This window comes from Betta splendens, chromosome 2 (assembly GCF_900634795.4).
Source record: "Betta splendens chromosome 2, fBetSpl5.4, whole genome shotgun sequence".
NCBI lineage: Eukaryota > Metazoa > Chordata > Actinopteri > Anabantiformes > Osphronemidae > Betta > Betta splendens.
The window spans coordinates 3,070,004-3,096,505 of NC_040882.2; the positions used below are offsets into that span (position 1 = coordinate 3,070,004).

General features: G+C 41.9%; 1 protein-coding gene across 2 annotated transcripts in view; it reads right to left on the reverse strand.

The window, feature by feature from the left end:
- LOC114845644 (zinc finger protein GLI2-like) overlaps nucleotides 1-24,608 on the reverse strand; it is a 67,053-nt gene extending 42,445 nt beyond the window's left edge. The window contains exons 1-2 of one of the 2 annotated variants that reach the window (XM_029133912.3): nucleotides 24,197-24,608; nucleotides 13,932-14,036 (exon numbers count right to left, since the gene is read on the reverse strand). In XM_029133912.3, coding sequence (XP_028989745.1) covers nucleotides 13,932-14,031 — 100 coding nt within the window. In that variant the 5' untranslated portion in view covers nucleotides 14,032-14,036; nucleotides 24,197-24,608. Of the gene's footprint in view, nucleotides 1-13,931; nucleotides 14,316-24,196 lie in introns of those variants that run through there. The other variant, XM_029133905.3, reaches the window with a different exon arrangement.
- Nucleotides 24,609-26,502: the final 1,894 nt, after the last annotated feature.

A 26,502-nucleotide genomic window follows, 5' to 3' on the forward strand; every position in this document is an offset into this window, starting at 1 on the left:
AACCACTTCCCGGTAGCACCGGTCCCTCCATCAGAAGGACGCCCCTTGCAGACCTAAGTGGATGAATGTGGAGAAATGTAGTTGGGAAGCAGAGCACCAGGGTCCGCAGAGCCAGGTTCCCGACTGGCTCTGCTACCCATCCCACCGCCCCCCACAACCCCCAGCCAGGAAGAGACAGCCGAGACCCAGGGACCACAGCACTACTGCCCAGGCGCCACACGCAGCACAGCCAGAGCCATCCTCACCCTTCTTTCACACTTACCCATTCTCTCGCTCAAGTATGCCCATGCTCAAGTATGCCCATGCTCGCCCCGTGTAGTGCTACACTCAAACCTACACACATACTCTGCGGTTGTGCACCAAACCCATTTTACTATGAAGTATCTTTTGTGTGCTCAAATGTGGGGAGTATGAAGCGTAACAGCTCGCTCTCAAATAAACATTGTCGCATTCAAATTGAGACATTAACCATGACTAGTCATTCTACATCGTCATAGCGCAGTGGTTAAGCTGGATGACTACTGTCTTCACTATAGTAAGTTGGCATGAGTTTGATCCCTTGTCAATGCTCTTACTATGCATTTCAAAAAAAAAAAAACACAAGAAGACATACACTGTAGTTTCAGGATGTCTTAGTTATACAGACAGACAACCATTCAAACACACAGCTACGGGCATTTAGAGAGACCAATGAATAATAATGCATGTTTTTGGAGGAAGCCAGAGAACCCGGAGAGAACCCACATGAACACGGGGAGAACCTGCAAACTCCACACAGAAAGGCACCGGGTCTGCCCCAGGAATCAAACTCAGGCCTTGCAGTGCTACAGTACACACTGCACCACCGTGCCACCTTAAAACAAATCCCTTTTAATATACACTAAATATACAAAATATAATAATACAACCCAAATATATTTACACACTCATCAACATACTCCTCCTTAAACCGCCGCCGCCTTATCGTGGTGGAGGAGTTTAACCCCGGAAGCTATGTTGGCGGGGGCTAAATGCCCAAGGTGGGGTCTCCCAAGGCAAACAGGTCCTGGGTAACGGGCCAGACTAAGAGCCTAAGAGAGGTTCAGAAACCCCCCTATGAAAGGAAAACCAGCAAGGACCCAGACGTCACTCGGTATGGCGCAGCCAGGGCCCCACCCTGGAGCGGCGTGGGACTGTCCTCAGGCGGACCCACCATCTACAGGAGGAGCCATAGGAGGCCGGTGCATAGGGGATTGGGCAGCAGTTGAAGGCGGGAGCCTAGGCGACCCAATCACTGGATAACTGGCTGTTGATCTGGCTATTGGGACATGGAATGTTACGTCACCGGGGGAGAGGAGCCTGGGGACCTCATCGTTCTTCTGGGAGATTTCAATGCCCACGTGGGCAACGACAGTGATACCTGGAGAGGCGTGAATGGGAGGTACGGCCTCCCTGATCTGAATGGTGTTATGTTATTGGACTTCTGTGCTAGGCAGAGTTTGGCCATAACAAACACCATGTTTGAACATAAGGGTGTCCATCGGCGCACATGGCACCAGGGCACCCTAGGCCGGAGGTCGATGATTGACTTTCTAGTAATTTTACCTGACTTTTGGCCATATGTTTTGAACACTCGGGTGAAGAGAGGGGCTGAGCTGTCAAATGATCACCACCTGGTGGTGAGTAGGATCCGCTGGCAGGGAAGGAGGCTGGAACGACTTGGCAGGCCCAAATGTAACGTGAATGTGTGCTGGGAACGTCTGGCTGAACCCTCTGTCAGACGGACCTTTAACTCACACCTCCGGGAGAGCTTCGACCAGATTCTGAGGGAGGTTGGAGACATAGAGTCTGAGTGGACTATATTCTCCACCTCCATTGTCAACACGGCCGTTCGGAGCTGTGGACGCAGGGTCTCTGGTGCCTGTAGTGGTGGTAATCCCCGAACCCGGTGGTGGACGCCGGAGGTAATCGACGCCATCATGCTGAAGAAGGAGTCATACTGTATCAGGTCTGGTTGACCCGTGGGACTCCTGAGGCAGCTGATGGGACCAACAGGCCAGGTGTGCTGCAGCCCATGCCGCTGCGGAGGCAAAAACCGGGCCTGGGAGGAGTTCGGGGAGGCCATGGAGGAGGATTAACGCTCGGCCTTAAAGAGATTCTGGCAAACTGTTCACCGCCTCAGGAGGGGGAGGCAGTTCTTCAGCAACTCTATTTTCAGTGGAGGTGGGGAGCTGATGACCTCGGCTGGGGATGTTATTGGACGATGGAAGGAGTAGTTACACGCCTTCTGCTGATGAAGCAGAGGCAGGGAACTCAGGTCACGAGGTTAGTTTGTAAGCTTCTCTGTGGCAGGGCAGCAGGGGTGGATGAGATCCGCCCTGAGTACCTCAAGTCTCTGGATGTTGTGGGGCTGTCTTGGGTGAAAGCATCTGCAACATCGCATGGATGAGGGGGACAGTTCCTCTGGACAGCTGGCATACTGAACTTAATGAACCTAATACTTGCAATATATATGTATATAATGTATAATATATAATGTATATATACTAATATGCTTAGTACTGTAGGTCACAAGTTAAACTAACCCAGCATTGTGCATGCAAGCACTTGACACTAGTGAGACTTGATTACCTAAGTTTTGGGTATGAAGTGTAGTCAGGAAAAGTATAAATGAAAATAACATTTTAGGGAGGAATGATCCTCTGCAGTGTTCTTTTGTGGAACATTTGGTTTTATATTTTATTTGTGTTTAAGGACTCTAAGCATTGTCACAGTCTAGATCATTTAGTCACTGTAATTACTCATTTCCGGTTTTATTTTGTCACCACTTCCTGTCGCAGTCATCGTTAGTTTTCAGTCAGCCTTGCTCCCGGTTCTAATCTACTCACCTGTCTGTCATTTAGTGATCATTTAGTATTTAAGCACCACCTCTAAGCCCAGCACCTTGCCAGATTGTCTTTTGTGTCCTTGCCAGCAATCCAGCGTTAACTCACATATTGTCTCGTTACCGATCCTGTTTTCCTGACCTTGCTTTCCGCCTCGCCTGTGATACCGCCTTGCCGTAAGTCCAACCGAAGCCTGTCTTTTGACCACCGTTTGCCAGATCCTTGCCTGTACTGAAACCTGCCGTCTTTGTGTACCGACCCTTGCCTGCCTGACCACGAGCTCGAATAAACCCTGTTGTTCACTGAGCCTTGTCTCCGCTGTGCGTGTGGGTCCGCTACCTAGAGCGCCGTGACAGTACAATCTGGCCAGACTCGGACCCAGCCGGCGTCTTGCATCTGTTTAAGGTCTGCAAGGGATTTTTTGTTATTGTGTACTTGGACAACGCAGAGTCGCGATGGTGTTTTCCTGCGCGAGGCTGCCGGAGGACCTCCGCTGGTGCTTCGAGGAGCTTGCGAAGAATTACGCGGAAGCCCCCAGTCTGAAGGTGCGGCTCCGCGTCATAAAGCAAGCTATTGCTATCCTGGAGGAGGAATTCTGGTGGCTTGACTACCCGGAAGTGCAGACGCTTTTTGAGAGGCTCCAGGTAGTGCGGAGGGATTTGGCACACGCTCTGGGCGCGGCGCCCGCCAGCGTCTCATCAGCTGTTCCTGCTTCACCGGAAAGAGATCCTGTCGCTGCTCAGTCGAGTCAAGCTCACGTTCCTGTCGCTGCTCAGTCAAGTCAAGCTCACGTTCCTGTCGCTGCTCAGTCAAGCCAAGCTCACGTTCCTGTCGCCGCTCAGTCAAGCCAAGCTCACGTTCCTGTCGCCGCTCAGTCAAGTCAAGCTCACGTTCCTGTCGCTGCTCAGTCGAACCAAGCTCACGTTCCTGTCGCCGCTCAGTCGAGTCAAGCTCACTCCCCTGTTGCCACTCAGGCAGATCCAGTCCCTGCTCCAGACGCCGCTCAGGCAGATCCAGCTCCCGTTCCAGACACCAGCTCATCGGCCCAAGTCCATGCCCACGCTACCGCCATAGTTCCCCAGTCCAAGTCAGCCCATACCGTGGCCCCAGCTCCTGCTTCAGCCCTGGCGGTTAAGGAGGGGAAGCCCACAGCTAGTCGTCGGAGGTCCAGACGGCGTCGACGACAGCCGGATTCCCCTGTCCAGGCTCTAGAAGACTCGGCCACTGAAATCAAGCGGTCCATCGCAGGCATCCCGGACAGCATCCTCCAACGGATCCGTGCCCAATGCGCCCCTCCAGTCCTGTTCCTGTTTGCGCACTGTCTGAACTCCGCCGAGGCAGAGACCGACCCGGTAATCAAGGAGCATCACTTCCGGGAAGCCGCCCTGCTCATCGCGCGGAAGCCGGCACTGCGCGAGGCCCTGGGTTTCATTGAACCCCCGTCAGAGCCTGCACCCGTTCCTGCGTCTAAGCCTGTACCCGTTCCTGCGTCTAAGCCTGCACCCGTTCCTGCGTCTAAGCCTGCACCCGTTCTTGCGTCTAAGCTTGCACCCGTTCCTGCGTCTAAGCCTGCACCACTGGCCCCAGCGTCTAAGCCTGCACCACTGGCCCCCGCGTCTCTGGCTGCATCACTGGCCCCCGCGTCTCTGGCTGCATCACTGGCCCCAGCGTCTCTGGCTGCATCACTGGCCCCAGCGTCTCTGGCTGCATCACTGGCTCCAGCGTCTCTGGCTGCATCACTGGCCCCAGCGTCTCTGGCTGCAGCAACTCCCGCCTTAGCCTCAGCTCAGCCACGTCAAGCTCAAGCCTCAGCTCAGCCACGTCAAGCTCAAGCCTCAGCTCAGCCACGTCAAGCTCAAGTCTCAGCTCAGCCTGCAGCAGCTCAAGCCTCAGCTCAGCCTGCAGCAGCTCAAGCCTCAGCTCAGCCTGCAGCAGCTCAAGCCTCAGCTCAGCCTGCAGCAGCTCAAGCCTCAGCTCAGCCTGTAGCAGCTCAAGCCTCAGCTCCAGCTCAAGCTCAAGCCTCGGCCCCGCCACGCCACGCCAAGTTCAAGCTTCATCTTTACGCCAGCTAGTGGACACCCCTGGCCAGCCACACCAGGCCTCAGTTCCTGTTCCCGTCAGCCAAGTAGAGGTCGTTCCAGTCCCTGTCCCCGTCGGCCAAGTAGCGGCCGTTCCAGTTCCTGTCGGCTCCTCGGAGGAGGACGCCGTTCTAGTTCCTGTCGGCTCCTCGGAGGAGGACGCCGTTCTAGTTCCTGTCGGCTCCTCGGCAGCCTCGCCTTCACGTCTGTCCTCGCCTCTGGTCCCAGCCTCGTCTCCACGTCTGTCCTCGCCTCTGGTCCCAGCCTCGTCTCCACGTTGGTCCTCGCCTCTGGTCCCAGCCTCGTCTCCACGTCGGTCCTCGCCTCTGGTTCCGGTCTTGTCTCCACGCCAGGCCTCGTCTCCACGCCGGTCTTCGTCGCTGTTCCCGGCTCCCCGCCGGCTCTCGCCTTACCTGCCTGACGGAGGGCCAGGTCCTTGGCGAATCCTGTGGCAGGGATGGCGCTGCCTCCTGCGTCGTCGGCCACCTCGGCTGGCTGGTTCCGGATGCAACCACCTACCTGGAGGTCGCTGTTTCCCGCCTCGACGATGGCGCGGGCTCCGCCATTGCCGACCGCCGCGTCTTCTCAGTCCCCTGGAGCACCCCCGGTCTGGAGAGCACCGGTGCATGTGTTTGGCCACTGGAGGCGTCTTGTTCCGACGTTGGCCTCCTAGGACTCCAGCCTTGCCCTCGGGCACAAGATGTGCCGTCCCGGCCTGGCGGCTGCACGGCCGAGACTCTCCTCGCCTCCGCCCTCCCTGAGGGAATAGCTGGACTTTGTATGTTCTTGTCATGGACTCACCTCATGGACTTTGTTCTGTTCCCTGCCACTCAGTTCTTGTGCCTTGATCATTATGTGTTGTTCTAGCCCGTCACCCATCATGTTTAGTTGTGTTTTCCTCCTTTTGGTTTTCTGTGGGACGTCTGGGAATCCGCCCTAGACGGGGGGGTTCTGTCACAGTCTAGATCATTTAGTCACTGTAATTACTCATTTCCGGTTTTATTTTGTCACCACTTCCTGTCGCAGTCATCGTTAGTTTTCAGTCAGCCTTGCTCCCGGTTCTAATCTACTCACCTGTCTGTCATTTAGTGATCACCATTTAGTATTTCAGCACCACCTCTAAGCCCAGCACCTTGCCAGATTGTCTTTTGTGTCCTTGCCAGCAATCCAGCGTTAACTCACATATTGTCTCGTTACCGATCCTGTTTTCCTGACCTTGCTTTCCGCCTCGCCTGTGATACCGCCTTGCCGTAAGTCCAACCGAAGCCTGTCTTTTGACCACCGTTTGCCAGATCCTTGCCTGTACTGAAACCCGCCGTCTTTGTGTACCGACCCTTGCCTGCCTGACCACGAGCTCGAATAAACCCTGTTGTTCACTGAGCCTTGTCTCCGCTGTGCGTGTGGGTCCGCTACCTAGAGCGCCGTGACAAGCATGTCCTGTAAGTTTGTTTTGTCACATTGTTCTGTGGCACACACACACCCTTTGCAGTCAATGTTTTATTCATCATCTATCAATTTAATGGGCAAAGATGCTGCAATTAAATTACATAGTTTTGTACAGCGCAACATGAACATTTTTTTGTAAAATTAATCTTTGTCTTTGCTGGACTTTGACACTTTGACAGAGCTCATGTTTAAATCTGCAGCCTGTGGAGGTAGTGCTACCCAAGTGCCTGTGTGCTAAACCCAGAAAAACCTGGAACCTGCCCCTAAACCTCAAAGGCCACCTCTCAGGGGGAGGAGAACTAATTTGCAGTCTGGTAGACAGGGAAAAGAGGGTTACCAAAAAGAGAAATGGAAAAAAAGAGGTGGGGGAGTTGTGGCTTAATCCTCTAAAACAACCATATATCGCTCCCAGCCCTTCAGTCCCCACAGTTGTAAATCTCTGGAATGTAGCCTGTTGTTTTTGGAATCACTGCAAGGAATCCTTAACGGTTTTAAGAGGCTGATGTCAGTGATTGTTGCATTTTCAACACCATCAGACAGGGAGTTAACTGAGAGCTTCAGTCAGATTAAAAATGTAGAGAAACATCACTTTTAATATTCAGGCAGCGTAACAGAAAACACCAAATTATGAAGTCAAACCAAGAAACCAACACATTGGTTGCAAGTAGATTTAACCTAAAAACAGGTAGCAAAGATGCCCACACTCTATTTATTGATTCTAACATTATCTATTATTTTTTCACTGCTGTGTGGTTGTCTGTGTGACGAACCTTTGTTTCTACCTGTGTACTCTACTTTCTTTTCATCTTTATTTAATGAAAGTGGGAGTTTTGTCGCATTTTAGTGTGTGTAAAGGCTACTTTGTGGGTTTTCATTTAAAAATGTCAACCCCCCACCAATAAGTGAATTTTCTTGTTTGTACTGTATCGCTATTGGTCTTGAACTTGCAGTTCACCTAGAATAGTAGGCCATGTTCTTAAAATGCTTCTTACTAACCGTTATCAAATCAACTAACAAGAAAGGAGCAACTGAGTTCAAAGAATTTTGTGAACCATTTTCCAGTTATCTGTCTCCCACCTATCTAAATAGACATCTAAAAGGAAAACTGAGTTTTCTTTTTGTAACTCTAATTTTGAAGTTTCTCACGCCAGTTATTTCCCCAAGTTCCACTTCTAGTAATACTTGATGAGGGCATCTTGCAAAGTCATCAAGCTAAATGTACAACATACAAAGAGCCAGAGAAAGTGATCAATGTATTTATACTGAATGCCGCCTATGAACGGACATGTTGCATTTTGGTCTCCTTGACTTGCACTTGAGGGATCTTTTCAAGTACTGAATTGTCAACGAAAAGATTACAGCAAACAAAATTAGTTTTGTTCATTCCAGCTGTTTAGACAAAAATGCCATGTCATACCTAAATTAAGCAAACTTTGAAGTGATGACTAGGCCAAGGATTAGCACAATAGTGTACAGCTGGTTAATGTGTAATTATAAATGTCTTAACAGAACCTGGGATGTTTAAAAGTGTCTTTTTTGAGTTATGATGTGTTTTTGTATCACTATATACTACATCAAAGAATAAAAAAAGAATAAACTACTATATAAAGAATAAACATTAAACACTTTCTTTTTTCTGCTAAATTACACATACCTTAACTAATTTTAGCAGCACAGAGCAACAAGACTGAACTGACAGTAAAAAGGTATTTTGTCTTTTAGCATGCCTGTGCTAATGTCAGGGGGATATTTTTCTGTTCCTGCGTCATGGGCAGGGCCTCATTTAAGTATCACAGAGAGAGGAAAAGAGAAGAACTGCCGCCTCTCTCCTCCTTCTTCTTCTTCTCAGGAAGATTAGTGGTTGTCCTTTCGAAGTAGGAGGTGGACGCTAAATCGTTTTTGTTCGCATTTTTTGTGCCAGCGGGCCTGACCCAGAGTGCTCCCTGTGCATTTAACTGGCTTGTGGTGGGGGCTTGCATACCCATCCAACAGCCGTCTGTGCTGTCTGCCATACCTACTTTACTGGAGAACATGCCATTATTGGCTTTAAACATCCTGAAGAATGCTGTTTTTTTAGGATTGACATGAGAGTATTTACGGAAGTTGCATCTTGAGACAATACTTTATCAAGATTAATCATTCCCTGCTTTAAAGACCAACATTATCATTATTGCCACCCAAAACTATGACATACTAACTAATTTAATTATTTAATAATATATGGTGCCAACTCATCAGAGACTTGGGAGTCCTCAGGAAAGGATGGAGGGGAAGTGAGAGAGGGTGACTGCTGAGCGCTGCACATCAACCTCTTCTCAAATGACAACTCACTCTCAGCAAGATGTGTGTCATGAAAAACAGTTAATCAAATCATAAGTGGCATCAGTTTCCTTTGTCCTAGTTTACAGAAATAGATTGAAGTAGAGAAACTGCTTAGACTTCTTCTACCCTTACTCAGTCAAGATTCATTTTTAAATTATCTTAATGCTTTTAATTACTCGTCATGAGCCTGACTGTTAAACAATAATAAATGACTTCCATATAGAACAATTCTGGGTTCATTTGTGACCTTGCAAAGAGCAGGTGAGAAAACTGTAGAAGATCATGGCTGAGAGCTCCAGAGGACCTACTGCACCAGCAGAATTTTGAGTTGAGACGTTCTCTTTTTTTCTCAATCCTGAAGAAATCCTGAAGAAATGTCTCTAAAGTGCTCAGAAACAATCAGACTCGCTAGATTAGTTTAAATACATTTTTTTAAAAGAAACCAGCACAGTCAGTGATTTGCAACTCCTGTGGATAGATTTGAACCCATGGCCATCATTTCAGCAGAGCAAAACTCTGCAAATGCACCAAAAAGCCAAGGTACAGTACTTTTAGCCATTACGAACAAATTTGAAAATCATAAACGTCCCTTAGATGGCAAAAATATGCTCACTGTAGACCAGCCTGTATAATCTGACAGATGCATGCTGTCAGAGGAAATGCAAGCACTCATTTGAATCTATTAACTGGACAGTGGCACTTCTGGTTCAGGCAGGAGAGAGAGGCCCAAGCACCTTGGCACAGCCACTGTTGTTCCTTGCAAAATAATTCTAATGCTCAGAAGTCATTGTACATCGTTTCCTTTTAAAGCCTCTGAGGGAGAAAAAATTAATATGATGTAGGAGGTCAGAGCTTGTCCCAAAGTGGACAAAACAAAAAGATGAGGGGGAGGAGGTCTGTTCATCACAAAGAAGCAGATAGGAGCTACTGGAGCACCTGGGTCCATTCTAATTGACTTGGAGCCGAGTGTATCCACTTTTTAAACAAAGTGACTCTCACTTGAGCTTCATTATATGCACACCCCATTTCCATAGGCCTCTGGGAACGAGACCTGGGTTGCTCACATAAAATAAATGACCGTTCTATGATAAATGGTTCTATTAGCAATCCAGATTGTTAAACTGTGATATAACAGATCGTATAGGGGCATGGGGGCCCATTCATTTTCCTCCCTTTTGCACACACACACTGCTGTAAATAGCTTGTTTTTATGTGTAAATAACATATTAAAACTGAACATTAGCCATGTCCTTTGATAGAGAGGAAATTGTTCTAAATAAATAACAGAGGAAGCGAATATAAAACAGGGCGAGCTGTTATATCGCATGCTAGGCACAAATTAGGTGACAGGAATTATGCAGCCAACAGTAAAACATTGACAATAAAAGGTAGCCTCGAACAGTGGCAATATATTAGAATTGTTAGCTTTTCGTTTTTGTATAAGCCCTCAGGTTCAAGGACCTTGCCCCATCTGCTTCGCTTTCATGGTGCATATTCACTTATCAGGAGCTGGCAACAGGAATAATAATGCATATTATTGTGATAAGTAATTGCTCTGTCTCGACATGGTGGCAGACGGTGGTGCTTTTTAGAACTGAGGCTCTGAAGTTGATATCTGACTGGTTGAGGCACGAAAGGGTGGAGATTGTAAATCTAAGCTTACTGTTTATTTAATGTTAAAAAACATGGCTCTTCCAAAGCTGATAGAGAGGAAGAATTATGGACAAAGTTTTCATTGTAGGCATGAGAAGATAAAACTCAAAAACAATATACATTATACAACAGAGATGATGTTCAGCTGAGGTTACGTTTAGGGTCAAAGGAATGAAAATCAATACATGAGCCTGTAGTTTAGTCACGAACACTTATTTGTGTGCTGTTTCAATAGACTGAGTACTTTTTCACTGTCAAACAGCATAGATTTTGAACACTAGGTTAGGTTCTAACTTTGACTCTAACAAAACACTGAAATAAAAGGTTCGTATTGTAAATGAATACATCCCAGTATTGGTGTCCTTTACTGTAGTAAAGTAGTAATAATTCAATTTTAGAAGAACCACACATTCTAGTTCTTTTCCTTCTTTTTTTCTTTTTAACTGAGTATAAAAACTGCAAGTATTAGTAAATTCCAAAGCAACGCAGCACTATCATGTTTTAGAACTTGTACCTTTTAAACAATAAATATCTATTTATCATACCTAGACTCTAGCACAGGGATTTAATTCATCCATGCTCACCAGCACAGCCATTTTTAACATGTTGCTATTTTCAGTGTACAAAAACCTTTTCCCTTAATCTACTGTAACCTAAATTTAAGAGTTTCAACAGCAAAGTCTAAACAGCAAAATATCATGGAGGCTAATAATCTAAGTGTCACAGCTGTGTTGAACCACTGTCACCATGTTGGTTACTATTTTTATTGTTACTTTTTTACGTGTTAATAAATCTTTTTGAATTAATCTAAATTTGCCTCATGTCCCTGCAATTGGCAAATATTTTGATTAAATTTGCTAATTAAATTTTATATTCTGTCATTATTTTCTGATGTATTGTTGAATTGTCAGAAATTAATGCATATTAAGATTGTTTTGTCCAGTCATGATGGAAAACCATCAAATTTTAGAACTACATAACTGACAATTTACTGTAATAAGGTGGTGGCCATGTTAGTTTGTTGACTGACGCATAAATCCTTTAATTGGAATTTTGCATAAATCTTATATACAGTATTCTTGGGTATCAAATTGAAACTGGGCAGAATTTGGGTAAAAAGTATTATAGGGACTTTATATCTGTGGAGAAAACAGATCTTGCCTTACAGCTTTGTTAAATATTGAAGATAGTGTTGAGGAATAAAGCAGTCTGTATGCCAGCTACACACGTAGAACTGTCCTACACTGATATTCTTTTATCAGCAATTAATGTCTGATTTCTTCATCATGGCAGGCCACCAAGTTTTTCATTAAAGAGAAGGAATGTCACTAAACCACTGCCCTGATTTCCATTTCAAAAAAGGCCTGTCATTCTATATCCATGTCAGTCTCTCAAATGCTGCATCGCTTCACTGGCCTTTTTTCAGTCCTTTGTACTGAGCAGGTAAAAGCAAGGTGTTTTAACCTCATTAGACAGAGCTTTCATCATACACTCACTGTCACATTTAAAGCATACACCCCCACAGTTCTCTTATCATTTTCAACCCTACTTTGTTAGACTTAAAAACACATAACCGTGGGTTCATTCAAGTGATGAACTAGGCAGTGTACCCTGTGTTGGACAAATTAAGGAACCAATTGCTAAAGTATTGGTGTCCTTTATTTAGACTGAAAAAGTAAAACATTGCAAGAAATTGTCCAGAATTGTCCCCTGTATAATTATAACAATGAGAAGCTTTTCTTCCGCTCTAAGGTTTTTGCTTTGAAGGGTAATCACTCTTGTTCCATCTATACCACAATTCTTAGCTTTACGCCTTTACTCGATTCCTTTCACCTGTGCTTATTATTATATTTACAGTATTCAGAGCCATCTCTATCAAGGAAATCACCAGATCATCTGCATTCATATTGCCAAGCGCCAAGCACCCTTTCATGATTCTTGTGATTGTTCTGACCATCCACATCATCTTAGCCACTTCTTGGTCAAAGTTTATAAGAATAAGGTTTTTCTCCCATACTCTCACATCAAGGTGTTTTGGTTTTTGTTAATTTACAGTACAGACTTTGCCCAAGAGGATTACTATTAAATTTTGGGTATGATTTGGGCGGATTATTATTTGCTACTTTGGAAAAGAAATTAAGGGGCGAATCATGGCCTAAGCTCTTTTTTACTTCAAAAGGACTTATTATAGGGGAAAACACCAAGCTTTATTACTTATGTATGGTTCTAATATGCTTCTAATTCATTAGGCTGTGGAGCTTCGCTTTGAATTGTAATTCCCCTCCCCCATTGTTTCTTCCTTTTACCTACAGTAAGGCCTGCTGTACTGTTTATCTTTTCATTGTTTATTTTGTGTTTCACTAGTTGCGGATAAAGGTTCTACTGTAGATTTCCATCCATTCACTACTCCAGCATGCATGAATTCTAACTGCTCAATTCACAGGGCCTAATCACACCGAACAGCCACCCTGATAGGATCCCAATATGACCAAAGTTATTATGAAATTATGGCCCACACGTTTAATGGTGTCTTCTGTGCCACACAATGAATGCAACTATATATTTACAAGAGCAGTAATTGCCGTGTGCTTTGACTCATTTATTGGGATTGCAAGCTGATTGACATTTGTTTTCCATGGTCTCCACATGTTCATCTATTGGTCTTGTATACTTGCATTTTTCACCGGTCACACAACTTTTAAGAGTATTTGAGAGTATAAGCTATTGTAATAAGGTCACACAAGCAACTTGCTCTCCACTCGGTCTCACAGGTTGTAATAAACTTGGAGGTGTTTCGGAATGGGGTTGTATCAATGCAATTTTGTTTTCAGCTTGGTTTCTTATCTATTAATTTGTGTTTTTTTATAATGACAGGCCACTAAGTCCTGCATTAACTTGCAAAAATATCACTAAATCACACTCTTCATTTTAATTTCAAAGGCAGCACATCAGTCTGCATCTTTGTCAATCTCTGGAGCTCCATGACATTCCCAGCTCTCTTTTTTTGCTTTATACTCTGGAGGTAAGAGCAAGGTCTTTCAATCTCATTATGCTGAGCTTTTATCATACATTCACTGACATCTTTAAAACATGTATTCTCGCCTGCCTTTCCCTGGCAAGAAAGGATCCATGCTACTCTTCATTTAGTTCAACAACACAAACACTTATTCTCACCTGCCCCAACCCTTCCTCCTCTCCCCTTGTCATGTTATCCATTCATCAGTGTTTACAGGCTGAAATGATGCCACACTCCTTGACTGTTCACACCATACATTAAATATGCTCTTTCAAGGCGTAGGTATATTTAAGATTCCCATCAGAGATCTTCAGTAAGTCACCTCTGACTTCAGCTGGTACTATATCAGACCTGAGGAGAGCCACGAGGACTGGATCCCAAGATGACATTTTATCTGTGAAGTGTGTATTTCTTTGGTCATAATCTTTCCCCTTTGCCCTCTAGCTGAACATCTTGACTCATTCAGATATAGTGCAAAGGCTCAGCAAACAAGCTAGACATGAATGTCAGATCCAGTATCTGCACCTGAGAAGGTTTTTAAAAACATGTTACCTCTCAACTCTGAGGGTGAGGGTTTCTTTGAAAGGTTGCCAAAATTGCTGCCGTCCATTTTATCCTTTTTCTCAGTTGCCCTCGATGTTGATGTCTCCATGGTCTCTAAAAACAAAAAAAAAAACACAAAAGGAGCTGTTAATGCTGAACAAATGAAGAACATTTGGAGGGCCATAATGTGGAAAGAAAGTCTTAATTCAAAATGAGACTAGTATAATCAGTAACAGTTGCTTTAGGTTCTTTGAGTTTGTAAAATCTATATTTGTTTGAGGAGATTGCAACAAAGTTTTTCCTTCACTTTAATCACATTTCCTGTTGTTGTACTCATGTACAATTAGCTTTAATTTCACATTTTATCTTCTTTATCTTTGGGTTTAAGGCTGTTCAAAGGTATAACCACCCCCACCTGCAGAGGAGACTGATGTCCTTAGCAGACAGCTGCTAAGGACTTTCTATGACACTGTGGAGGCCTCAGTAGTGCTTTATGGAGTTGTGTGCTGGGGGGGCAGTACAGGCAGAGACATGAACACACTCAACAAGCTGGTTCAGAAAGGTTCTGGTTCTGTCCTGGGCTGCACACTGGAGTCCATGGAGGAGATGGCGGACAGAAGGATGTTGGTCAAACTAACATCCATCATGGAGAACCCCTCCCACCCCCACACCACACTGTAGAGGCTCTGAGCAGCTCCTTCGGCACTAGACTGTTACACCCACAGTGCAGGAAGGAGCACTACCACAGGTCATTCCTCCCCTCAGCCATTAGGCTCTACAATACAGCAATGCAGTGATACAACAACTACAATGCGCAATAACATCACAATACAAATGTGAATCTCCTATATTTCTACACTATGTGTACTTGGTGCAATACCTCGTTTTTTCATACATACATGTAGATGCTGTAAATATGCACAAAATGCTTTTTCTGGATTCTAAATTTACTTGAGTCCGTTGTTTTAGTTTTTCTTGCATAGTTAATATTGTGTTTTTCTGTCCTGTTTTGTCTGTTGTGTTTTGCTGCTGTTGCAAAAAAAAAATTCCCCCATCGTGCGATTAATACTGTAAATTCTTATCCTATCCTACTGTATCGTAATCTTATCTTACCTTAACTAGTTAGATAGGATTTAGACCAAGCACTGTTGTGAAGCTTTCTACAGATTATGACTGACTAAACAATGTATAGAGGTAATGAGGTGCTAAATCAGAAAGGGCAGTGAGGATGCATCATAAACACTTATTACTTTGACACAACGCAGACATCTCCTTCAAAACTTAAAAGGACTTTACACCTCTTAGAGTAACTATGTTCTTTTTTATACAACAACAGACATTGTAGGTCATACACTTGAATGATCAAACTATGTTTACAGCCTCTTCAGCACCCAAGGTTCTGACAGCTCAGCTGGGGATAAATGTGTAACAGGTGTGAAAGGCCAGAAATAAAGCCTCATGGGAGGCCCCTCACAACACATACACATGAAAGCCCCCTTAGTTGAAGGGATTATAATGACAGTTATTTAAACTTGCAATCCTCTGATCTGTCCTTGCCAATCATTTATACTTAGGACTTACAGTAACACTTTTAGTACATTTAGATTTGTGATTAGCAATCTGAGCAATAACACAGCATCCCAGTGTTAAAGGGCAGTATAAAGTACAGGTGACAAGGGCCATCTTGAAGTAGACCATCCATATCATTAATGTTAAATGGATGGACACAACTTCTAAAATAATGGATTGTTTTAGAAGAACATGAAGAATTTGTTTTGAAAGACAAAAATGCTTGAAAAAGTCACAATAATAAATAAATTGTAATGGTTTTCTTAATATTACTGATTGTAGCCTAAAATACTGAAACAACAATGTGAGTGATTTAAAACGTTAAGTTTCTTTTTAACTTATTGCAATATTAGTTGATAGTTGTTAGTCATTTAAAAGGAGCTTTTAGATAAATTTATTTTGAAAGGATTTGGAGAAGGCATAGGCAATTGCTACACTGTAAAACAGTAGTATCAATTAGCAGTCATAACCCATTCAGATGACTAAAAAAAGCTAGTGAATTGAATTGTTGCTTTTATTTTGAAAGGATATAGTAGCAGCGTGTGTACGTAATTGCTAAATTGCAAAATAGACTCAACTGCATATAATAAACTAGTTACCAATTGAAAGCAGAAATATTGCTAAAGAATCTGGATTGGTGCTTTTATTTTGAAAGAATTTTGAGGAGGGGTGTGTGCTTAATAGCTAAACTGCAAAAAAGTCTCATAACCTAGTCACAATTACCTATTCAAAAGCAACATTTGTGCAAATAAAGCTAAAGGTTTGGATTGATGATTTTATTTTAAAAGGATTTGGAGGAGGGGTGTGTACTTAATAGCTAAACTGCAAAAAAGTCTCATAACCTAGTCACAATTACCCATTCAAAAGCAAAACTTGTGCAAATAAAGCTAAAGGTTTGGATTGGTGCTTTAACTTTGAAATGATTCTGAGGAAATGTGTGATTAATTACTAAACAATCAAACAGTGTAATGAACTAATCAGTCATATGCAGTTGCTACACTGAGCATCAGGAGTTTGACCTGTCAAAGCTGCAGCTGGAGACAGAAGGCGGGAAAATCAGGATCATTCTGCTCTGAGAAAGCAGAGTTGCACCCCTGCTAAACAGGCTTGTTACAACAAAACCATAATAGCTATCAAACAATAACTTTACTTTGCCAAGGCTTTAATGAGCGACTGGTATGAGTTTTATGTTTGAAGACTAAAAATTGTGGCAGTGACAGTCACAATTTCAACTTCTGTGTTTCTTTGAATAAGTCTCACAGATAACCAGACACATCATTAGAAAGAAGGCGAGTATGACTACGAACGAGTGAAAAAATGATGTCCATATATTAAAAATTGTCGCTGTAGTGACAAGTTTTGTCTTAAAAAAACGTGCCCTCACACTAAAGCTGTGACATTACGCACTCTAGCTCACGCAATACACAGCAACGGAAAGCTGAAAATCTACCAAAAATCACCCATTATTTAAACTGCTATAAATTAGAAACTATTAAAGATATTTGACAGATTTTTAGATAATTAATAGATGAATGCTTGAAGAATAAAGAAAAATTGTTCCCATTTATTCAAAATATAATTGAAATGAAAAAAATATGAAAGATATGAAAAGTTAACAATAGCACACTCCTTAAGACGTTAAACATTTTGATAGTGATAGTGATTGAATTGTTTCTGTAGCTGAAAGTATGCAGGACTAGTTAAGTGCAGAAAAACTTAAGGAAGAAAGATAATAATAACTAGATAAAGCATTTCCAGGGGAATATGCACAGCGAATGCTTTCATGCTGAATGTATTGATGAATAATTGATGAAACTAGCTGAAACATTTAAAACAAAGCTGAAAGTAACCGCATTTAAAGCATAGATGAATGTATTTGAAGAAGGAGTAACTGAATTTAAATTGTGAAAGGTTAAAGCTTTAAAGGAAGCATCTGCAGATAATTGCTGAAGAGTAAAATAGTCTATTAATTAATGATAATTAATCTGTCAGAAGCAGAAATAGTGCAATTTGAGCTAAAGATTTTGATTAGATTTTGATGATTCTGCTGAATCTAAATATTGTGAAAGGATTTGGATTATTAAAGTAAATGAGTTTAATTAATGTTCTTATTCTGAATGGATTTGGAGGAAATGTGTATAGGTAATTGTTGAGTTAAAAAATAGTCTCATTAACTAGTCATATGCATTAATAATGTTTAATAATAATACTTAATACTATGATTTTTTTGAGTGCTTTTATTTTGAAAGCATTTAGAGGTGGGGTGTGCTTAAATATTAAATAATTAAACCATGTGATGAACTCATCAGTACTATGCATAGAGCTGCTGCGGACACTGAGCAGTAGGAGTTTGACTTGTCAGTCATATTGTTGATCAAATCACTGATCTACTGCAGCTGCACCATTGTCATGGAGACGGTTCTCCAAAAGCAGGAACCTCCACAGATCAATTGATTTGCACCCCTGCTTAACAGGCTTATTACCGCAAAACCATAATGGTTATCACAAAAATAACTTCACTTTATAAATCCCAAGGCTTCAATAAGCAAGGGATGTGAGTTTTAAGTTTAAGGAGTGTAAACTGTGGCCACACTCGCAATTTTAATATGCCATAAATATATAGATTGTTTTGTAGTTCAAATGGTCTCTGTAGCCTAAAGTATGCTGACGTAGTTAAAGCTGAAAGAAGACAAACTTAAAGAGTAGTTGAAGATGGTTTTCCATCCATTTTAATGGCAAAAAAAGTTGAAAAAAGCTTAATATTTTAAAACATATTGAAGATATGACTGAGAAAAATGACGGCACCCCTCTCTGTAAAAGCTGGACATTTTGATAGTTGAATGGTTTCTGTAGCTGAAAGCATGCGGGTCTGAAGTGCCGAAAAACACACAGAAGAATGATAATAATAAAAATTACAACAACTAAACAGTGAATGCTGGAAGCATTTTAACATTTTAACTGTTTGTTATGTCATTGTCATTTTAAATGTTTGTTTGCTCTCTCAGTCCCTCTTATTTTAAACACACTGTAAAACTTATATTTAATGCTCTGTTTCCCCTTTGTGCTCTTTTGCTTTGCCAAAAGTGTTACATGCATTCACCTAAATTTGTTCTTGTTTCACAGAGAGTAATGGAGGCCCTTGAAGCAAAGGATTGCTCCATGTAGAAATTGCTCCAACAATATCATTAAGTTGCTGCAAAACACCTTTGACTTGTCTTTGACTAGTGTAACCTACTGTAACTAAAGCCTATCAGACATGTATTGTATACTGTATATTAGTCCTGTAGAGGGCCACAGCCTGTAGAGACGGGTATTCCCTGCATCAGGAAAACAAATGCCTCTGTCTTCTAGATATAGCTGGCTTACAAGAGTACAATTTGGCACATCACTGAATATTACTAGCAGCCAGTGTCCCTCTGAATTATTACAGCAGCTCTTGTCAAGTAAACAAATGACTCTGTCTAAACTCAAAAGGTCACAGCATACCAAAGGAAAATCACAGAGCATGCAGTCAATTCCTCTGCATGCATCTCTTTCAGGGCCACTTGCTGGAATTTATGGTTGGGCCCTATACCTATTCTGCTTTGAATAATAGCTATCCCGTAAAAGAAACCCAGGTTGGTGGCGAGTCCAAAATAGAATATAGCTTTGACAAAATCGGGGTGTTATTATTGTGCCAGGAGTGGATGCATAAATAGAGGCTAAAAGTGACATTTGAATTTATACCCACTTCCCAGAACTGTTCCTCTTCATGTCAAGAGCAGCAATGAGACCTAAAACCCTCAAACTGAAAGCTAAAAGCAGAGCACAAGGGAAAGGGGCATTCGTTCTCCGAGCCCTGGGCTACTTGTGGTTCCTAGATTCTTTAAATGTAGAACGGGAGGCAGAGCTTTTAGCTACCAAGCTCCTCTCCTGTGGAACCAGTTCCCTGTTCAAGTTCAAGAAGCTGACACACTCTCCACCTTTAAGATCAGGCTTAAAACCTTCCTTTTTGATAAAGCTTATAATTAGAGAGGTAATTGGCAATGATTGTTAGTCACAGGAACCATCTCTTCGTTAAGCTGCAAAAGACATACACTTCTGGGGGACTTAATTTATACACTAACCTCCTCTTTCTATCTCTTCTGTCCAATAACCTCTCATAATTGTTCTATGTTCAACTAACCATGTCTCTTTCTCTCCAGTAGTTGTGCTTCTCCCCTGCTCCCTCTCTCTCTCTCCCACTCTGTCCTCACTTACAAGTATCATCAGACTCAGAGCTTTGTGTCTGTGATGGGCAGCTGCAGATCCAACCATCCTGCCTGTGCTTTTTTCTCTCTCTCCCCACAGCCCAACCGGTCGAGGCAGATGGCTGCCCACATTCAGCCTGATTCTGTTGGAGGTACCTTCCTCATTAGAGTGGGAGTTTTTCTTCTCCACTTTTGCTGTCAAATAACAATTTGTATGACTAAACAATTTTATTTGTAATTAATTACAATTAAAGGCTTGCGGTATGTGGAAATTGTTGCGTTTTATTGTGTAAGATCTTAAACTTTACCTTGTAAAGTACCTTGCGATAACTATGTTGTGATTTGGCACTATATAAATGAAAGTGAATCAAATTTAATATGATACATCATCGTTTGAGTGATTTTACAAAGCTTAAGCTAATAATAAACAGGAGGTGCCAACAAGACAGACATACCACAAAGATTCTTTCTTTCTTTCCTTTCTGAATGTGTGTGCCCACTAGGGGATAATTCAGCTCTTTGACCGGTGTGAACCTCTTTGACTCTAACCTAACTCTGTTTCCCCTAAACTACCTTCCTGTTAAGCTTTAATTCAGGCAGCACAAGAAATATTAAATAAAATCTATACAGTATATTTAAAAAGACGAAATATATATTTTACTAATATTTTGGTGTAAAATTAACAGTAGGGGGACTGACGGCTTTGACCTGTCTGTTGCCCACTCAGATACTTTTTGTCTCAGTATAAGCAAAAAACTTTTAGTTAAAAAAATGACCTACCCATGACCCATGGGGCTGACACAAATACACAGTACAGTATACTGCATAATTTCTCTCTTAGCAATGAGATGCAAAAGAAGAACTAGACAAAGCCTTAAAATTTCCATTTTAGATCAAATCAATTTGTCTCTGCTAACAGGTTTGAACGTCGCTGTAATCAAACCTTTACTGACTAAAACACTGTGAAGTCAGAACTTTGTGACTGCCTGCATACAGTACATACAGTGGGAATGACCTGTATGAACATTTCAAACCAGGATGCAACATAATACATCGAACCTTCTTCTCTTTAGAGTGATTTGGCTATGAAGGTATTCCTAGAGATGCTGATGGACCTTCTTGATTCCCTACACTCCTCTTTTTTTCTCACGCTGCTTGTTTTATCCACCTACAGTACATGCCACTATTGTACTGCATGTCACTACATTGCACTTCTCTCTCTTTACCTCTCTACCTTTCTACAGGTACTGTATGGTCGCACGAACTAATGTGTCTTTGTTTTGTTGCTGCTTGTTGCTCTTTTTTTCTCTATCTCCTCACCCCAACTGTCGAGGCAGACGGCTGCCCGCCCTCAGCTTGGTTGTTGGAGTTTTACTCTTCCTTTTCCTTTAAAGTCTTCAAGTCTTTTTCCAGCCTCTGACAAGTGCCCTCCCTCCCTCCCTAAAGATTGCACAAGATAAACAGTAGACCTCAAGGGTCCAGACAGATTCCTCATGATCTGATTTAACTCACTGAAAGACAAGAATGGGGGGTGATTATTTGCTAAAAAATACTACAAGGCCTTAAATGGACAGCATGTTAAAATGTTGCAAAAACAAGAAGTATTGGAGGATTCCAGCTTTGTTTTGAAATTCTCAGCTTGTCAGATGAGGAAAAGGGAGAGACTTTTCATCAAGAAGCAACCAGTCAGCTTTAGTACTGCGATCTGGTGGTAACCACCCTGTGATAACCAAAGTGACCCTGGTGACGGATGGGACAGATGATCTGTCGGAGAGCCGAACACTTCTATGAGATCTGGGATCATTCATTTTCACAACATGTCAAAATGTCAACACGGACGTGTCTCCTCACAGCGTGGGGCCTCCTTCACGTCCACCCTTCGCATTTACACAGGCACACATCAGCTCCCCTGCTCTGTGCTCAGCGGCTGTCAGGGCCAATCGTGGCGCTACCCTTGTCCCTTCAGGAGTTAATTAACAGATGCATCAAAGCCGATCCCAAAGAGCTCTGGGTACACAGAAAAAAGGAAGAACTACAGGCCCCCAGCGACCCCTGGACCTTTGATTTCTGATGTGTCTTGGTCTCTGTGAGTGTGTTTTAGTGTGTCTGTGTGTGTGAGACCGTGTTGCATTAAACACAGCTCTGCTTTCATCATGTTTAATTGCTGCTGCTTGATAGCTGTTTTCCTCTGTTGGAGGAAGTGCCATTTAAGAACTAGTAGAATAACTGACTAGAGTTTCACAGACAGAGAAGGCGTTTGTGTGAGAAATGATTTTACTTTATAAGCAAACAGTACAACTTTATCCCTTGGAACCTGTCAGTCTGTGATTAGGAGGATCACTGAGATATGCCAGTGTAAGTCCTTTAAACATGAAGCCATAACAGTTCTGATCTGTGACGGTAGCAGTCCAGAAAAGTCCCAAGGATGCTGGCCTGGTGTGGCATGATGAAAACGGGTTGGTTATCAATGACCTCAAGCACCTTTTGTGGTTTGAGTGACAAACCTAAATACAGCAACTAAGTCCTAATACAGCGTATTCACCAAAAGACTGAGATCAGCATAAAATGCACCTGCAGCATATCAGTTCAAACTCATGAGCTGAAACTAGACATTACTTGAGTGTGCTAAATGATGAAACAATTATTAGTTATTAAATACATTTTTATATTTTTTATAAGTGACTGTATCTTCATTTTGCGAATGATGCCCAATATCATTTGAATTTAGAAAGATAATAATGTCCTATCTCAAGATTTAATTTCTAATGATGCCTGGTGAGCTCAGTTGTAAAATATATAAAGGGGCTTTTACTGTATATAGGAGGGAAGAGTGTTGATGTTTTGTGGTACAGAATAAAATACAACTGAATTAAAAAGATTAGTTGGGGAAACATACCAAAACTATTCCTGGCTTCCAGCTTGCATCCTAGACAATTTGATGGTTTTCTCTGCTACTTTGGACTTACAGTACAGGACGATGTCAGTTTAGACAAATTAGGATGGCCAGTCTTAATTTAATCATGTACGAGCCTACATTTCAATCTATATGTTAGTTTTTGCTATAACTAAGAGTTAATTACATTGTAATGACAAGAGATTCTGATCTGCTGTTGCTCTGTTTGTGTTCCTAAATATTAAATTTGTGCGCTTAAGTAAAGTTGGAGGTTTTGATTGTAAAAGCTAAAAGATGCAGGGAACCTTTAACCTCAGAGTTTCGTGGATCCACTCTTCTGCTTGTGTAAAGCCTCCCAAGCTCTTTTCTCTACAAAACCCACATAGAACAACTGCCCCAGGGCCACATGGTGTAATTGGTGTGGACTTGTTGTTTTGTTGGATAAGAGACTTTTGAGTCGTCACAGCGGGGCGCTTTACTCGCTTCCAATTCACATTTATTCCACCCTGCCTTTGCCTGCCAGACTCCTTTGCTCTCTCCTCACTGAATCCATGCTTTTAGTCATTAAACCTACAGATCTGCCAGAGAATCAAAGCAACAATCAGTAATTAAGAGCAAATGGGGCATGGAAGATTCAAAAGGGTTACAATGACAGTGAGAAAATGTGACATCCCCCATCACAGATTGAGGAAGAACCGGTGTCATCATGAATAATGTGAAGGGCCCCATTATTTTTCACTTCTTTTGCTCCCTCCTGCTCCCTGACTGCTGTACCGTTTCACTGTGCACAATAGAAAGTGCACTAAAACTTTTTTCTGATGCAAATGAATGCAACCACTTATTCAGCATAATATTTGGAGGGAGATTGTTCGACTTACTATTACACACTATTTTTAATTGTATTAATTATAATTAATATATATTTTTTACTTTGTTCCTTTGGTAATTTAGATACAATGTACAACACAGAAAATTTATTAAAAACTTCCTGGTGTTGTAGGTGTGCTGCAAAGCTGCAAGAATTCTTGAGTTAATGTTAAAAAAATGTATTTATAACATTTATTTAGCTACTTAGCATTTGTATTATGAGATTCAAATGGTCTGGAATACAACCTAGTGACCTCTAATAACTATAAAGCTTTAAAGGTCTACTTTAACTATCAGAATTAATAATGACAAGATGCAAATTTTGCATATAGAGCAGAAGTTAATTTGTATTTCATGGTTTAGAATATTCAAAATAACAAAGTCCAATTCCTAAAATCCCAGGGTCACTCCAAACCTTAAAAAAGTAGTTCTACACTTTTCTATCGTCCTAAAATTTATTTTCTGTCGTCATGAATTCTTTGTGCTGTGTTTTCTGAAAGATCAGAAAGCGATAACAGTTAGTGAGTTCACATTTAAGAAGTCAGTGAAAAAAGGGATGGTGTCACAAATTTAAATTCTTCACCAAATACAACCGTATCACCAAGGTGGCAAATCATCTGAAAGAAAATGTTAATATAAGTTGTTCTGTTCGATTTTCTCGCTCGCTCCTCATGATGACTCTCACCCGAGGTCATGTGGCACCGATTCCAACTCACCGAGTTGCTCCGCTATCTGTCTGGGCAGCTCTCCGTCTTCTCGGCGTCCCCTTCTTCCTTCAATCTTCCTTCAAACTTTTTTTCCTCTTAGTGACCAAGAAACAAAATCGACACGTCGCAGAAATCTCCTGGAAAAAACGTGAAATCCCACTGTTCAGCGCGAGGAGCAGCGCGGCGCGGACTTTGGAAAAGTATTCCCAAATGAGTGTGCCGTGCAGACAGCATGGACGAGCATCGACACGAGTCGGGGAAGTTCACTTCTCTGCGTTCGTCGGCATCGCTGGTCCGTCCCGGGGATGAGAACTTTAAACTGGGAGTGTGAATCGAGACGTGAGTACACGCAACTTTTTCACCGCTGGCTGTTGGGATGCTGCAGAGCTTTTGAGACTCCAGGATGCGCTGTTTTCACTGTGCCCAGTTCTCTCCCTTCACTTTACTTCTTCCCCCCTTCTCTGACGGACCCCCCCCCCCCCCCCTTCTGATTTCACACGGGACTTCTCCATTATTACCGATTAAGAAAAATGTCCGACAACGACCAATAGAACATAATGAGAACTAATTTAAAAATCACTATAAGACTATGCTTTCTGACTGTCAGATAGTCTTATACTACAACCAAGATCTAAAACATCAATCAAGTATATATAAGACGTAAGAATTTACCAACAGATAAAGTGCATATGTAACATAGTCCATTGATGTCACTGTCAAGGTAAATATTCATATCACGCCTCTGTTTTTATTTGAGCATACATTTACGTATGCTGCAAAACAGTGTGGCGCATTTACTAAAATCACGCTTGACACCAGTTAATCAAAGATTTTGGTACCGTAATTATTGTGCAAGTTTTGCGTTCATTTTTTAAAATCATGGTTCAGTTCAGTTTCATTTGACGCCAAGTTATATAGAATTTAGAAAATCCAATTAATCCTATTTTTCCTCGTCTCGTTATGGTCAGCTATAACATAATTACCTTGAACATCACATTAAATCCTATTGGAGAACAACAAATATATTTATTATTAATTGTTTATCAGTTGTTTGCTTTTTGTTAGCGTTTCTCTTCACTCTCAACTTGACATAGTGTAAATGACATTTACTTAACATACACTTCAGGATTCCAGCCCCCAATAATAAATATAGAAATATTACCTGACAACTCTAAAAGAAATTATAGCCTAGACTATATGGTTAGTTAATGGTATAATGCTGTAGACTTGCTTTAGATTGAATTGAATTCCAATTAGGGGCCAGAGAACACATACTGTAGGATAAGTAATAATATTTTTAAGGATGCAGGATGGAGAATATGCATCATACTTGTATTTACTCGAAATAACCGACATATTCCAGTGAACCTCACTATCTACAGTAAGTTGTCTTTCAGCTTTGTCTTTACGTAGCTAAGTCCGATAGCTGGGTCCCATGTCGCATTCAGTCATCCCATATGAAATCCTGACATCTAGTGGCAGACTTGGAGCTATGCAGGCACTTGGCTACAAAGGCCTTCTAAGGTTTATCTTGGGAACACTTTGGGTGGCTTTTCTACATGGTTGTGTAAGGCCTTAAACCTTGTTTTGTAAATTCTGTTGCAAGTGCCCTGAGACGACTGTTGTTTTAAATACAAATACAAACAAAACTGAATTTATTGATCTGAGTATTACTTTTTGGGAAGAAAAGTAACATCGTGATTGCAATACTTTTATGTGCTCAGCAGGGAACAAAACGTTATTTCTATTGCAACAATGTGACTTCTTTTTTTAAATAAAAAGTTTTAATCATGATTCTTTTTTACCCTACAGTCTCTGTAATATATGTTTGCCTTTCATAATATGTAGGTGCTGAATATTTACTCCCTCCTTTTACCTTTATGAGGATTAATATGTGTAGTTGGTGAGTGAGTGAGAGTTGTACTCAAGCACTGAGCAGGATGCTTTAAACACCATATTCTTGGGTAGCTTTTTATGGTAACACATTTTCTAAAATAACACTTCATCATCTATTTTACTTTAGTGCAGTTTCTTGGTATTTAAAAATATTTACCTATCAGTCCCAGATTCAAATGAGCTGATATTTTACCTGTGTAAAGTGTTAGTTAATAGATATGCTGCAACTCTTACTATCTTAAAATACACTGCTTGAAAATAACAATGCTTCCATGTAATATATATTGAAAATAAGTATCAATGTAAGCATAAGTATGCTCATAAAGCATTCATTTTAATTTCCCTTCTGTGTCACCTGCTGTAAACATATCTAGAAAAAATACCCTTGTCCGGAATATAGTGTAATACCGTCACCTGCT